The following is a 14,742-nucleotide window of genomic DNA, read 5'->3' on the forward strand; positions in this document are numbered from 1 at the left end:
AAATCTTAAATGTGAAGGTATGTAACTTAGCTTTAGTACCTTGGTTTACTCTTTAGATCTGTGAAATACTGCATTATTTGTAGGCACATTAAATTTATTAGATGTTTAAATGAGTAACTTTTTAACCTCCTACACTTGTTGCTGTGGCATTTCCTAGGGCTGTCTTCCCCTTGTGCTGATGTTTGACATGAAGGAAGAAATTGATGTCGATCCACAGTTTATTGCTCAGTTGATGGAACAGCTGGATGTCTTCGTCAGTATCAAACCAAAGCCGAAACAGCCGAGCAAGGTCGGTTCAGAGTCTGGACCTGGAGAACTATGTGTCATGTCGCATTTTCTTGTATTTGCATATAAGTGTGTATTTACGCATTCATGGAACTAAATAGCCTATATAATGCCTATGTCATTATATATTATATTTAGTTCTTTTATGCAAGTACAAACTTGTAATAACATTCATTATTGATCGTTTTCTTATGTGTGTTGGGGTTTGGAGTCCATTTTTAGTGACCATTATTTTTTAAGAAATAGAGGAGAAAAGAAAGAAAAAACCTTTTAAAATTAATTTGCAAGCTGGTAACTTTAAGCATTTCTACGCTACCAGCTAGTTGATAAGGCTAAATATTGAATGTGTACCTGTCAGTACAGTTCTCTAATAGTCATTTCTGAGCCACTCAGCTCGCCCTGGATATTTAAAGAAGAAGTCGCCATCTCTTTAATAATACATGTTTTAGTAATGAGTTACACCCAACTCAGCCTTCTCGGAACCTTTCCCTTAAGATGTTGCAAAATTTCAGTAGTTCCATATACAGTAAAAATTGAATGAGATTACGCTAGTGATGTTGAGTGCTAGTGAGAAAGTGTGGAAACGGGAGTGGTCCAATACAAATATTGTGTAAATTGGCACAACCACTTTGAAGAGCAACTTAAGGCCATCCAGTCACACTACAAGGAATGATACCTTATCCTCCCCCGCAATTCTCCCTACCTTATACACTCTAAAGAAACCTATGTACCAGAAATTGAAGAATAAGAATGGTGTTAAAAAAAAGCAAGTTGCATAATAATAGCATGTACTCAATGGTAATATTTATGCATATCTTTATTATGGTAGGTAAAACACCAAAGAGTCATGCCTTCTGTTTTTAAATTTCTGTGAGTTTTATCAAATATGTTTAATGGTATGTGCATAACATATAGTAGATACACTTTTGTATATATAAATAATGTGGTATTCAGTGTTCAGCTTAAGACAAACTCACGCCTAAGTGAAAAAGACCATTGATTCTTAGCGAACTCAATACAGTGAGTTTAAAGATGGAGACGAGGCCGTTAATTTTCTGTGTTGTGAAGCGTCAGGCACGCTTGACTAGGTGAGTTGGCTTAGAGTCACTGGAGACACCAGGACTAAATGACGAAGGTGCATAGACTTTTGAGGACTTGTGCCTGTAAATGGACAGACACAAGAAGAATTCCTGGTGTTCGGCAAGAAACGAGCAGAAGTCAAGGGGAAAGAGACTGTAAGTGAGAACCTGGAAGCCATGCAGCGTCCCAGGGCCATTTATTTATGCCTTGCTGGTGCCCGTGCTCACTGTTGCTTTAACTGCTTTCTCAGCCACAAATTTTCTTTATTGTTCATGGAGGCTTTCCCCCTGGGTTCAGACTTCCAATTTTCTAGATGAGTCCATTGATAAAAAAGATTTATTGTTTAGGAATTTATTTTTTGTTATGAGCTTTGCCATAGATATGTCACCATTGAGGAATAGTGGTACCTCAAGGTCTATTAGTTAACTAGTAGACCATAAATGTCAAATGTAAGTGACTGTTATTATGCAGTATATATACTGTAGGGAGACAAGTTTGATTTATTCTGCAAAAATGAGATGAAGTGGGGAAAGCTTTAATGTAAAGACCGGGATGTAAACGTGAATGGGCCGTAGAGAGATGGCCTGCACTCCAGGTCACTGGCTGCACCTACAGCTGTGCTCTGATGTTGGGTAAGTCCCTAGTCCTCACTGAATGTGAGTAATATTTTCCACCCCATCATAAGGTTTTGGTGGGAATTGGAATATATTTGCAGCTGCCATTGCTGCTCTTGGAACACAGGACACACCCAGTAAATGGTAACCAGCGTTTTATGGTTTTACCAAAAGGAAGAAACGTAGTAAGTGGTTACAATTTGCAGTTGACTCTGAAGTGGCATTAATAAATTCCCTATGTGGAATTCCTACGACCATATTCATTTCTCACCCACCTCCCCAATTCATTGTAGACTACTTGCATGTCACTGTTTTCTTTCTCATTGTGTGTTTTCATAGTCTGTGATTGTGAAAAGTGTTGAACGAAATGCCTTAAATATGTATGAAGCAAGGAAATGTCTCCTCGGACTTGAAAGCAGTGGGGTTACCATAGCAACCAGTCCTTCCCCAGCAACGTGTCCTGCCGGCCTGGCATGTCCCAGCCTGGACATCTTAGCCTCAGCAGGCCTCGGACTCACTGGACTAGGTATAACATTTATTATTACAGCACTTCTCAGTCACTGGGGGGTTGCACATCCAGTTCCCTTCCTTTCTGTCGTGCGGGACTACATTTTAAAAGGCTTTGTTTTCCCCCCTTCAGGCCCTCAGGTCAGGTGTAAAGCAACAAAACTCAAATCAATCCATTTCAGGTTTTTTTGTTGTTGTTAGACTCCGTGGATTTGTTTCCCAGATTCTTCTTATTTCGACATAAATAATCAACGTCTGACTGTTTTATTTTCGGCTGTGATCGTTCTCCTAAATTAGGAATGCCACTGAGAGGGAAGTCAGCAAGCCGAGTGTAATTTATGTGTTCTCTCTCTCTCTGGCGTTTGCAATATTGCCATCAGTCCCTAGAGATACAGATTATCCAGTTTGTGTTTTGGAAAGTAATTGCAGATCTGTGTGAGGGGTGTGCGGAGGCGGGGTGAGAGCGAGCAGAGCCCCCACTCCCAGTGGTTAGGCCTGCAGCATTCCTGAGACACAAAGGAAACCTAGCCCGCGGCCACCCAGGGAACCAGAGGACCTGTATTCTTCGCTAAGGCAAAGCTAAGATGAAAGAACATCGTCATCCCAGGCTTTAGTTCTGTGAGGTAGCAGAGTCAGCCACTCAATAGCCATGGGGATATTTACTGGCTCATAACGAAGTCCCATCTTACAGGCTGACGTTAGTAGCTCTGTGAAGTTATGCTAGGTTCCCTACTTTGTTGTACATTTCCTCGTAGTCTTTACGTAAAATGTTAATGCAGTAACCTAGCAAATCATTCTGCCTAATTCAGTGTTGACTTGAGATAAGAAAAATACTCTCAGCGGTCTTTCATTTTTTCTCATAGCTATTCTTGCTTTTAAAAATAAAATCTTATTAAAAAACCATATTTAAATAATGTGATTAGTGCACCAACTAGCCTTGCTTAGGCACCATTACACTAAAGGCAAGTCTTTTTTTCGGCTTGGGAAAGTTGCCCCTCCCACTGGGGGTCTGCTCAGTCACACCAACACAGCGCTGCGCCCCACCTGGGAATGCCAGTCACATGACTTGGCAGGAGCGGAGTTCCTGCTGCACCAGAGAGAAAGAAAACTGACCAGAGATTCATAATTACTCAATTTCCAAAATGTTTTTATGGCTCTATGTAACCTATATTACCTAATGCATTAAAGATTCCTGGAAACTTGGATAAAAATCCATATTTTACTTTAGAACATATTTTAAATGCCAGAAGGAAAATTGCATTACCTAAATCAAGCATTAAATCCCTAAAACAAGGTCAGTTTTTTTTTCTCCTGAGAAGAGTTTCTGTGTACATTGAGAGGGAGTGCAAAGAAATCACGTATGTGTTTTGACATAGAATGAAAACCAATGCAAGTAGGCCCGTCTGCAGCAGGCCAGACGGAGCCGTTCTGCTGCGGGAAACATCCCCTTAGTCACTGCTAATTGTCAGCGGTTTGAAGTGTTTGTCCAAAAGCATACGATGGCTACATTATGCAGGGAAATGAGCAGGATTTTGTTCATCTCGGCCAGTGGAATGAGCGCAGAGCCACTGGCACTGCTCAGCCCCCTGCCGCCTGCCCTCCTGGTTGGACGCACACCTGCCTTGCATTTCTTCGTCAGCATCTGTGTGTGGGTGAGCGAGGTCCTGTGTTGACATTGTATCCAACATGAAAGTTGACATTTCACTTTCATGAAACATTCATGTGAAAATTCACATGAATTTTCAAAAATTCATGTGAATATTTGAAAGAAGGTCATCTATCACTCAGGTTATATCAATGTGCATTTCAAATGGCAGTATTGGTGCCATCTGTTATTTTAAAATCTTGGATTTATGCGTATTGACTTTACATTCGTTTATTGCAGGTCTTTTGGGCCCCACCACCTTATCTCTGAACACTTCGACAACCCCGAACTCACTCCTGAATGCTCTTAACAGCTCAGTCAGTCCTTTGCAAAGTCCAAGTTCTGGCACTCCCAGTCCCACGTTATGGGCACCCCCACTTGCTAATACTTCAAGTGCCACAGGTCAGTATCATTAAGTACAACCAAAGGCATGTCTTTGTAGGTATTACCAGCTTTTAAATAAAGTTTACTAGTGGTTCTTGTCCTTAGGGAAAAATGACAGTTCCAAGCATTCTGCAGCCTAACAGAAATTCCCTAATGTGTAAATTAATTAAAATGATGCACAACGAAGCAGTAAGTTTTCCACAGAAGTAACATATCTTCTTCAAATGTGACAAGCAGATCTGGAAAGAGAGCATGGTGTGCAGGGAGCAATGGCAAAGTCACGTGAAGGTCACTGACCTGACGCAAGGAAATGTAGGTACTAGTTGGAGAGGTTAGAATTGCTTGGTAGTCATACGCACGTGCTGGGTCTCACTCAAAGAGCTTGGACTCAATGTTCTCAAGTGTCGTTCCATTTGAACTTTGTTTTGTGTAGTAATGTTTAACCTACTTGCAGAGAGGTATCAAAATTGAATTCTGTTCTGAATTTGCAGCAACAAAAATGTTTTCTTGTTGCTACTGGAAACAACATGCACTTGTGGATTCTGAGTTTTCCCCTGTCTAATATCTGTCCTCACGAAACGTTGGTCTAGGCTTCTCTGCGGTCCCGCACCTGATGATTCCGTCGACGGCCCAAGCCACGCTAACCAACATTTTGTTGTCCGGAGTCCCCGCCTACGGGCACACAGCCCCGTCTCCCCCTCCCGGCTTGACCCCTGTCGACGTGCATATCAGCAGTATGCAGACGGAAGGCAAGAAAATCTCTGCTGCTTTAAATGGACATGCACAGGTAATGTCCCTCAGGCGGAGGAACGGGATCTCTGCTATTTGTAAGACATCAGTCACTGCTAGTAAAACTTGCAGCCGTAAAGAATTGTAGAATTGCCATCCCAACTGCATGTTGTTTTCTGTTATTTCAGTCTCCAAATATAAAATATGGTGTAATATCCACTTCATCACTTGGAGAAAAAGTGCTGAGTGCGAATCACAGTGACCCGTCCAGACAAACGAGTGGATCTGAGCAGGCGTCCCCCAAACCAAACCCCGCAGAAGGTATCTTTCATTCTGAACTTCAGCCTGGTTTGTTACTTGAATTGAGGGGGTTGTAGAAAGTCTGTGCAGTCACTTCAAATTGGTTTTGCTAACAAGTTATGACTCATCCTGCCTTGCGTACAGAAAGACAACATCTTGAATAAAAGTCCAAAGAGCATGGTGAAAGATAAACTGAGAAGCAGATAAACTTCTTACAGAAGGAATCACTTTCCCATTACATTGGAACTTCCTAAATTAAAGTGAATGTAATTGTATAGCAGGAAAGCATCAACCTATTCAATGTGTGTGTGTGTATATATATGTATGTATATAATCTCTTTCTAAGTAGAATATATCTTTTTTTTCCATTCATCCCTAACAATCTTTGAAAAATATGAGGATCTTCTCTTCAGGTTTCATCTTGAGTTTTTGAGGCACCTTGTTAAGGTGTCGCATCTGCAGCTGAAAGCAGCTGCGCCCCTGTCTCCCCAGCGCTGGATTCCTGTTTGTTTCCGTTGTGGGTGGTAATTGATGGGAAGCTGGTGTTTTCAGTTTTCACTGTTTTCTTTTCTCTGCAGGTTGCAATGATGCTTTTGTTGAAGTAGGCATGCCTCGAAGCCCTTCCCATTCTGGGAACGCTGGTGACCTGAAACAGATGCTGGGTCCCTCCAAAGTTTCCTGTACCAAGAGGCAGACAGTAGAACTCTTGCAAGGCACCAAAAACTCCCACTTACAGTAGGTATTTTCTTCTTTAAAAGGCCTTGATGCTTCGAAGGAAATTGTATAACAGGCTAGATTTGTTGTAAGTCAGTGGAACAAAACTGGATTTGTCAGCAATTAATGCTGTTTGGTTTCAGTGAATTCGATCTTACCCATATATTTTTTTTCCTTTCTCTCTATGCTTTTTTCCTTTAACACTTTCTTTACATTGAAGAAACACTGGTTTGTAAGATCATGTAATTTTCAGGTGCTCAATGCCATAATTTGGCACCAGTGTATACTGTGCCGTGCTCACTGCTGAGAGTCCAGTCTCCGTCTGTCACCCCACTCTGCCCCTCCTCCTCTCAGCTTCCCTCTGGTGACCGTAGGTCTGTCGTCACCTCTGTGGATGTGTTTTTGTTTCTGTATTCCACATAGGAGTGAAATGATACGGCACTTGCCTTTTCCTCTCATTTATTTCACGTAGTGAGTGAGTGTAATGCCTTCAAGGCCCCCACTTGTCTCCAATGGCAGAATTTCATCTGTTGTGGCTGAGTAGTATCCCATTTCAATCTTAGTGGTATTTTTGTGGGTAAAGTTTTTATTAAGGAATAATAATCTGATCATTTTTACCATTATATTTTATCTGGAGGCCTTTCCTTCTTCACGAGCCTTGGGTTTATGTCTGGGTCCTCTAAACTATCTATAGCACTCTGAAATTTCTAACGTTCCCTCTGCTCTTCAGTAATCAGCAGGGCGATTTTCAGTCTTCGATTATTGCTGTTAGGTATTTTCCTGCTGTGAATTCTTCATTTGCCTTTGAATTTCTAATTTAAACTGTGGCTCCCTTGTTCCAAGGTAGTTAACTGCTAGCTTTGGTAATAAACACTTGACAGTATCATGATTGCATTTATTACAAATCAGTGAGTAGAAATGGCTGTATTGCATTAAATACAACTCTCCTGTACCATAGGATAGTTACAAAGGTGTTTTCCTTTCTTTTCTTTTTCACTGCTTTTTGTTTGTTTTTTTCAAATAGGCAGCCCATGTTTTTTAAAAGAAAAACAATGGACTGCTTCTGTATTGAAAGGTTTTGCCCCCATCTACCTCCATTTCCCCAGTTTTCTCTACTGTCTTATTAGTTTTCTTATGCAGTTGATCCTTGAACAATGTGGAGTTAGGGGCACTGCCCCCCTGCACTGTCAGAAATCTGCATCCAACTTGGACTTCCCCCAAACTTAACTATAGTTGTCCCTTGGTACCTGTGGGGGATTGATTCCAGGACCCCACGTGGAATCCACAGGCGCTAAAGTGCCTTATATGAAACGCTATAGAGCAGCGCATACAGTTGGCCCTCTGCTTCTGCAGATTCCCAACTGGGGATCAAAGATACTGTTTTCCACCTATAGTTGGTTGAATCTGAGGATATGAAACGCAGGGATATGGTGGGCCACCTGCCTACTGATTGAAAACACCTGCATGTAAGTGAATCAGTGTAGTTCACACCCATGTTGTTCAGGGTAAGAACTGTGTGTCCTCACAGAGTAGAGTGTCTGTGGGCAAATATGGCATAGATGCCTTTATTTCCTCTTTTTTCTTTCCAGAATCTGATTTGCCTTTATGAACTCCGTGGTGGATTAGTTATGATCGTTACCATTTTGTCCAAATCGCTTTATCTGTGTTTTTCTTTACATGGTGTTAATACCCCAAAATAACATTATTTACTATAGGTCAGATAACTGATTTTGCTTTTTCTCTCTATGGAAGCCTTTGAAGTATATATGTATTTGCTTTATCAAGTGCAGTGTGGACTTGCATCGGTCCTCATCTGAGTGTCAGCACCCTCCAGAATGTCTCCCTGCCTGCAATCTCTCATCCGCTCAGTTAGTCCTGTATTTGGTCCCAGTAATTATTTGGAGCACCTGAGTCTGACCTTAGTCCACTCAGGCTATGAACCACCAGTGGCCTGCACGGCATGCCTCGTTTCCTCTGCTTATGCTCATCCCTCCTGGTTGCCCTTCTCCTGGCCTTTTACACTCGTGAACCTGCACGTGCCCTTTAAATTCTAGTTGAAATGTCTTCAGTGAAACCTCTGTGAACTCTTGTCAGGCAAACAAAGTTCATTGCTCCTCCTTTTGTTTCCAATAGCCCTTCCTAAATTCCTCCCATTTTCCCCAGCACAACTTAATGAATGATAAAAGAATGAATGAGTAAACCAGCTCTTTGACTCATACTGTTTATTTCCTCTGTACTTGAGCTTACATGCAGTTGGACTTGAACTTGAAGTGCACGTATAGGGCATTATCAATTCTTGTAATTCGGATAATTAGTCCTCATTTTAAGAAGCACTTTTCACTCTGGCTGGGTAGCTTAGTTGTTTAGAGCATCTTCCTGATATGCCATGGTTGTGGGTTTGATCCCTGGTCAGGCCACATACAGGAATCAGCCAGTGAATACACAAATAAGTGGAACAAGTCATTGTCTCCCTCTCATACACTCTCACTCTCACATTCTCGCTAATCCGTCAGTAAACATTTTCTTTAAAAGGAAGAAGCACTTTCATGCTCATTAACCCGGAACAGGTGTTGGGAAATCTTTTTCTGCCCCGTCTAGCAGTGCAGATTTTACACACGCGAATGGGGTCATTGGCGTGCTTTCAGGTCAGCTCAGTCTTGTTTCCACTTGTATGCATGGGCCATTGATGTCTCCGTGATGTATACTGATTTAGAAATCGCGTCTGTATGTCTACTCCATACGTGCCATTCATAGTATACCGTATATCTTGTGTATGAATATGCGCCATGAAATAGTTTCAGCTATGGCTCTTAGAGTCAGAAAGCCTGGGTTCAAACACCATTCACTAGACAATGACCTTGGATAAGGTATTTCCTTCCTCTGTAACGCGGGGGCAGTAACACCACCTACCTCATAGCGGTGGTGTGCGATTAAATGAGATAATACGTGTAAATGGGTGACAGTGGTTAGCATCCAGAGTAAATGTGGCCCACAGGAAACACTCGGTTCACTTGTGTGTAATCGTGGGGTGTTAAATTCCAAACTCTGTTTCACAGCAGCGCTGACAGGTTGCTCTCAGACCCTGAACTGAGTGCTGCCGAAAGCCCTTTGACTGACAAGAAGGCTCCGGGGAGTGAGCGTGCGGCAGAGAGGGCGGCGGCGGCTCAGCAGAACTCCGAAAGGGCCCGCCTGGCCTCGAGGCCATCGTTCGTCAACATGCAGGTAAAGATGAGAAAACGGGGACGTCATCAGAGGGAGTGTGCTCAGGCTAGGGAATGGCAAGTCAGCGAGTGGAGAGCAGTGGAGGAGAAATTAGGTTTTCTTTCTGCACTCTAGTCAAAATTAAATTTAAATGTAGATGCAGTAGTTGGGAATTGATTTTGCTATAAACTTTAAAAATGAAATGTGGGATTTAGCTTAAGTGATTAAATTATTTAAAATAGAATTGGAAAAATGACATAAATGGTCTGTGTTGGTAAGTGTTATGTAAAGGATATTATTCATCAGTTGTTTTATAAAAGTTTAGATAAATGTCAGAGCTGTTATTTCTAAGTATTACTGCCTCATGACATAGTCTTGGGTAAATAGATATAATATCCTTTGATCTATAAAATGGAGAAGATAAATCCGTTTGGTGCCATTTAGACAGTTATAAAAATAGCCGATGTGAAGCTTTAGTGTTTTGGAAAGTAGATGATAAATGCTATTGATGATTATATTGGGTCACAGATTTTTATGGTTATTTTAAACAATTTCCTCAGCAGGAATTATTTTTTCACAGTTATCCCTTTTCAAAGTATTAGGCTAATTACTGAAAGTAGGCTGTTGACCATGGAATGCAGAAATCTGATTTCCATGTAGATTACAGTATGAAAGAGAAGGGTTCTGTGCTTTGTACTTCTAGAGATTTCTGTATGCATGACTTCAGTATCAGAATCACTGGGCAGACTTACCTATCTCTCAGTGAAAGAGCTCTCTTATCATCTCCATGTCCCCACCTCCAACAGAAGAGAAAAGTGTTTCACAAAACCCAAGAAACAAAGCTGTCACAGAAGTTAATTCATGGAACTAAATTACACTTCTTTACTTCCAGCTTATCGGTTCTTTTAATCCTTCACATTTGAACATTTCCCTGAGTTTTTAGATGAATGTTTTTACAAAAGCCATGGCCTTTATAAAGTGTCAAAGTAAAAAAAAAAGAAAAAAAAGAAAGAGTTGTTACATTTTCTCTGGTGGATTCATTTTTAGTTAGTACAGATTAAAATTTTTTCATCTAGGAAGTATCAAATCTGCTTTATGATTCATTTATTGTTTTTGTCCATCTCGTGGTTCTTATCTTTTCCATCAGTTTTATACCTAGAGTGAGCCATTCACACATTCCTTTCTTTTAGGGTGAGTGAGAAATGTTCCCAATGATGATGGTCACTGAGCACTGACAGGGAGAAAGACTGAGGACTTCCCCACTTCCATCAGCTAAAATCATCTGTCTTATCTCCGATGTTCTTGGAATGCCAGTCTCCAGCTCTTCCCACACTTACCTCACTTCCTCATTTATTTTGTAGTTACTTCTTTTACCCATCCCTGCTAAGATGCTCCATGCTTCAAGGCTGTAGACTACTTCTGATTAATCATTGTCTTCTTCCACAAAGAGCAGCCCAGTCGCTACCCAGTGGCACTCAGTAAATATTTACTGAGCGAGTGAACTTTGGATCTTCCCACACTTTGCCCTTGGACATTATCAGTAATAGTTGATCTTAATTTCCAGTGCCATTTTACACTTAATATTTAAAAACATCACTCAGTTCTGTTCTCTAAAATCCTGGCTCTCCCAATTTACTGCCATATGCTTAGAGTTAATGGTTTGCCTGGGCCAGCCACTGTCCTTGCGTTATCCTGACCTAATTATTATTTCCGGCAGTCGCTCTCAGAAGTGCCGTTTCAGACGGTAAATTACCTGGGCACGCACCCTGCGTGAGGTGATCTAGTGCTCCCAGGAAGAGGGTGAAAAGAGGTCTTGCCAGTCGGTTCTCAACCCTCCAGGTAGGCCTTTAAGACACTGTTAAATCATGTTCTAGCTGGTTGCAAACCTGGGGAGTTGAGAATGCTGGGTTAGCATTTGAGATGTAGCTGCATCCAGACTTCTTCAAAACTGCTTGCGTTGGTTTCTGTGTAGACCTGACTCCATCATGTGTCACTTACTGTAAATTAAAAGAATGGACAGTGCCACCCCACTCCTGTGCAGTAAAAGGTAACTAGGTTTACTTTTATTGTAGGGCTTAATGTTATTGTAGCTTAAAGCTAGACATTTGCCATTTATCTCATTTCAAAAGCAAAGACTAGCTCAATTAGGCTAATTTGTTAAATTGTCTGGACATTACACCACATCAGGCCATGTATTGAAGGGGGGATTTTGAGAGACACATGAGTCAGCTAGAGAGCATGAAAGCATTTTTGTAATGCATTATTTTGAAACTTAGCATAATTATTATGAAGTTATTCACTATATTTTAGCATATACCTGTCCTGGTGTTTTAAATATTTGTAGGAAATAGGTTTTGTTTTTTTTTACTTTTGAAGGAAAATGTCTAATTCTTTTCACTGTCAGGATGTAAAGTCAGAAGTAGTGATTTACTGTTCAAATTGATTAGTTTTGAAAACATGTTTAAATTGATCAGACTTGCACCGAATTAGTGGCACATTATAGTGGCAGAACTTAGCTTGTCTCCCCGGCAGGTCCATGGGCTGCAGTCAGAACCCCTGTGTTCTCATCATGAGTATTGGCATGGCATTCGGATAAACTGGCAATAAATCTGTTTTATTTTTAGGCATTTGACTATGAACAGAAGAAGCTATTAGCAACCAAAGGTATGTGTTATGTTCGTTAATGATGTATACTTTTTTCCGGTGGATACTTAGAAGGTTTTCCAGTATTCACACTGAATTGTGAAATTGAACTTTCATTTAAAAAATGCTTAGGTTTAGACTTCCGCCAAGGTGGAGGTGTGGGTGGAAACACTGTGCCTTCTCGCACAACCAAGTTTAAAAACAATAAAGTTTTAGCAACAAAAACGCAGCCAAACCACAGAAAATTGAACTATACGGAAGTCCGACAACAATGAATCCTTCGGCCAGACCGGTAAGAGGGGCGAAGCCAGCAGTGGAGCAGGCGCGGGCAGGAAAGATCCACCGGACCAACCCAGGCGTGCGACCCAGGCATGCAGGGAGTGGGCAGATCCCAGGTGTGGAGCAGCAACGGGTGGACCCATTGAGGGCACAAGGCGGCAGGTTGACCTTGGTCACACATTCACACGCAGATAAACCGGCGAAAGAGCGAGCAGTGAGGCACAGGCACCAGTGGCGGGAAGCAGTAGAGGCAGCAGAGGGGACCGCTATTGTCCCTCTCTGACCCGACTCCCACATACAGCATCACAAACCAGCAACCTGGGTGGCCCCGCCCTAGTGAACACCGAAGACTCCACTCCTCATACATAACAGGCACGAACAGATCAAAACATGGCTCAAGAACAACTCAGAGCCCCAGAGCCAATAAATCTAAGCAACGAAGAAATAGCCAAACTTTCAGATGCACAGTTCAAAACACTGGTGATCAGGATACTCATAGAACTGGTTGATTTTAGTCACAAATTAGAGGAACATATGAAGGCTAAACTAATTGAAATGAAGGGAAATGCACAGGAAACCAACAGTGATGGAAAGGAAACTGGGACTCAGATCAAGGGAGCAGACCAGAAGGAAGAAAAAAAGATCAAACAGAAAAATATGAAGAAACAAGAATTCAAAAAAACGAGAGACTTAGGAACCTCCAGGACATCTTTAAACATTCCAACATCCAAATTATAGGGGTACCAGAAGGGCAAGAGGAACAGCCACGAGTGGAAAACTTATTTGAACAAATACTAAAGGAGAACTTCCCCAATCTGGCAAAGGCAATAGACTTCCAGGACATCCAGGAAGCTCAGAGAGTCCCAAAGAAGTTGGACCCAAGAAGGAACACACCAAGGCACATCATCATTACATTAAGACAAGATTAAAATGAAGGAGAGAATCCTAGAAGCAGCAAGAGATAAGGGGACAGTCACCTACAAAGGAGTTCCCATCAGACTGTCAGCAGATTTCTCAAAAGAGACCTTACAGGCTAGAAGGGGCTGGAAAGAAGTATTCCAAGTCATGAAATCCAAAGACCTGCAACCAAGATTGATCTATCCAGCAAAACTTTCATTTAGAATGGAAGGGCAGATAAAGTGCTTCTCAGATCAGATCAAATTCAAGGAGTTCATCTTTACCAAGCCCTTTTTATATGAAATGTTAAAGGGACTTACCCAAGAAAAAGAAGATAAAAAAGATGAACAGTGAAAGGACAGCAAACTCACAGTTATCAACAACCACACCTAAAACAAAAGCAAATTAAGAGGACAGCTAGATCAGGAGCAGAATCATAGAAATGAAGATCACATGGAGGGTTAGCAACAGGGGAGTGGGAGAAGGAGAAGGGGGGAGAAGGTACAGAAAATAAGTAGCATACACGGTAGGTAGAAAATAGATAGGGGAGAGGGCAAGAATAGTAGGGGAAATATAGAATCTAAAGAACTTGAGATACATGGTCATAAACTAAAGGGGGGGAATGGTGGGGGAGGGGTGTGCAGGGTGGAGGGGAATGAAGGGGGAAGTAGAACAACTGTAATGGCATAATCAATAATATATATGTATATATATATTTATATAAAATGTTTAGGTTCAAAGTTGCACAAATTTTATTGAGACTGAATGTATTTTATTGACTAAATTAGCATTAGATCAATTATGAGATAATATAGCACTTCAAAATTTACTACCACTTTGTATAAAATGTTTTATGAAGATAATTTAAGGCATTTTGTGTTCAGAAATAGTATTAAGTTCTGACTTCTTTATGTATATCAAAACAACACTCATCAGTATTTGAAGAGCCATATTAGAAATATCAAGCACTGTTTTGTATTCTGTTTTCCAAAGCTATGCTAAAGAAGCCAGTGGTGACGGAGGTCAGGACACCTACAAACACCTGGAGCGGCCTTGGGTTTTCTAAGTCCATGCCTGCGGAGACCATCAAGGAGCTGAGGAGGGCCAACCACGTGTCCTACAAGCCCACGATGACAACCACTTTTGAGGTTTGCAGAGTCCTCCCTACACATCCTTCCTGTCTGGTCACTCAGCAAACGAGAGCTGCCCCCCTCCCCTCCCATTTTTTATTTACTTAAGGAGAAGTCATTAATGGGGATTTAACTTCTAGTCTTATAAACATATTGCTATAAAATCGATACAGTCTAATGCCATACGTTCTTTTCTCTGTCTTCTCTCAAAGTTGTTGTTCAGCTGTTACAGAGATGTAAATTTAGATAACTGTGTTTTTGTTAGGGGGAATGTCACCCATGCTAGGACGAGGCTGAGATGAAGCGAAGGACAGATGTAATGATATCCCATAAA

The 14,742-nt window shown here is 41.4% G+C and overlaps 1 protein-coding gene across 4 annotated transcripts in view; it reads left to right on the forward strand.

Annotated features, from left to right (window-relative positions):
- Positions 1–14,742, forward strand: part of BICC1 (BicC family RNA binding protein 1) — a 268,526-nt gene that overhangs the window by 233,351 nt on the left and 20,433 nt on the right. For all 4 annotated transcript variants that reach the window (XM_037139924.2, XM_037139925.2, XM_053664008.1 and 1 more), the window contains 9 exons: positions 158–289; positions 2,319–2,505; positions 4,372–4,533; positions 5,106–5,302; positions 5,433–5,565; positions 6,123–6,279; positions 9,315–9,480; positions 12,084–12,123; positions 14,272–14,426. In XM_037139924.2, coding sequence (XP_036995819.1) covers positions 158–289; positions 2,319–2,505; positions 4,372–4,533; positions 5,106–5,302; positions 5,433–5,565; positions 6,123–6,279; positions 9,315–9,480; positions 12,084–12,123; positions 14,272–14,426 — 1,329 coding nt within the window. The remainder of the gene's footprint in view (positions 1–157; positions 290–2,318; positions 2,506–4,371; positions 4,534–5,105; positions 5,303–5,432; positions 5,566–6,122; positions 6,280–9,314; positions 9,481–12,083; positions 12,124–14,271; positions 14,427–14,742) is intronic.

The sequence above is a fragment of the Artibeus jamaicensis genome, unplaced genomic scaffold (assembly GCF_021234435.1).
Source record: "Artibeus jamaicensis isolate MK-2021 breed Jamaican fruit bat unplaced genomic scaffold, CSHL_Jam_final contig_332, whole genome shotgun sequence".
In the NCBI taxonomy this organism is placed as follows: domain Eukaryota; kingdom Metazoa; phylum Chordata; class Mammalia; order Chiroptera; family Phyllostomidae; genus Artibeus; species Artibeus jamaicensis.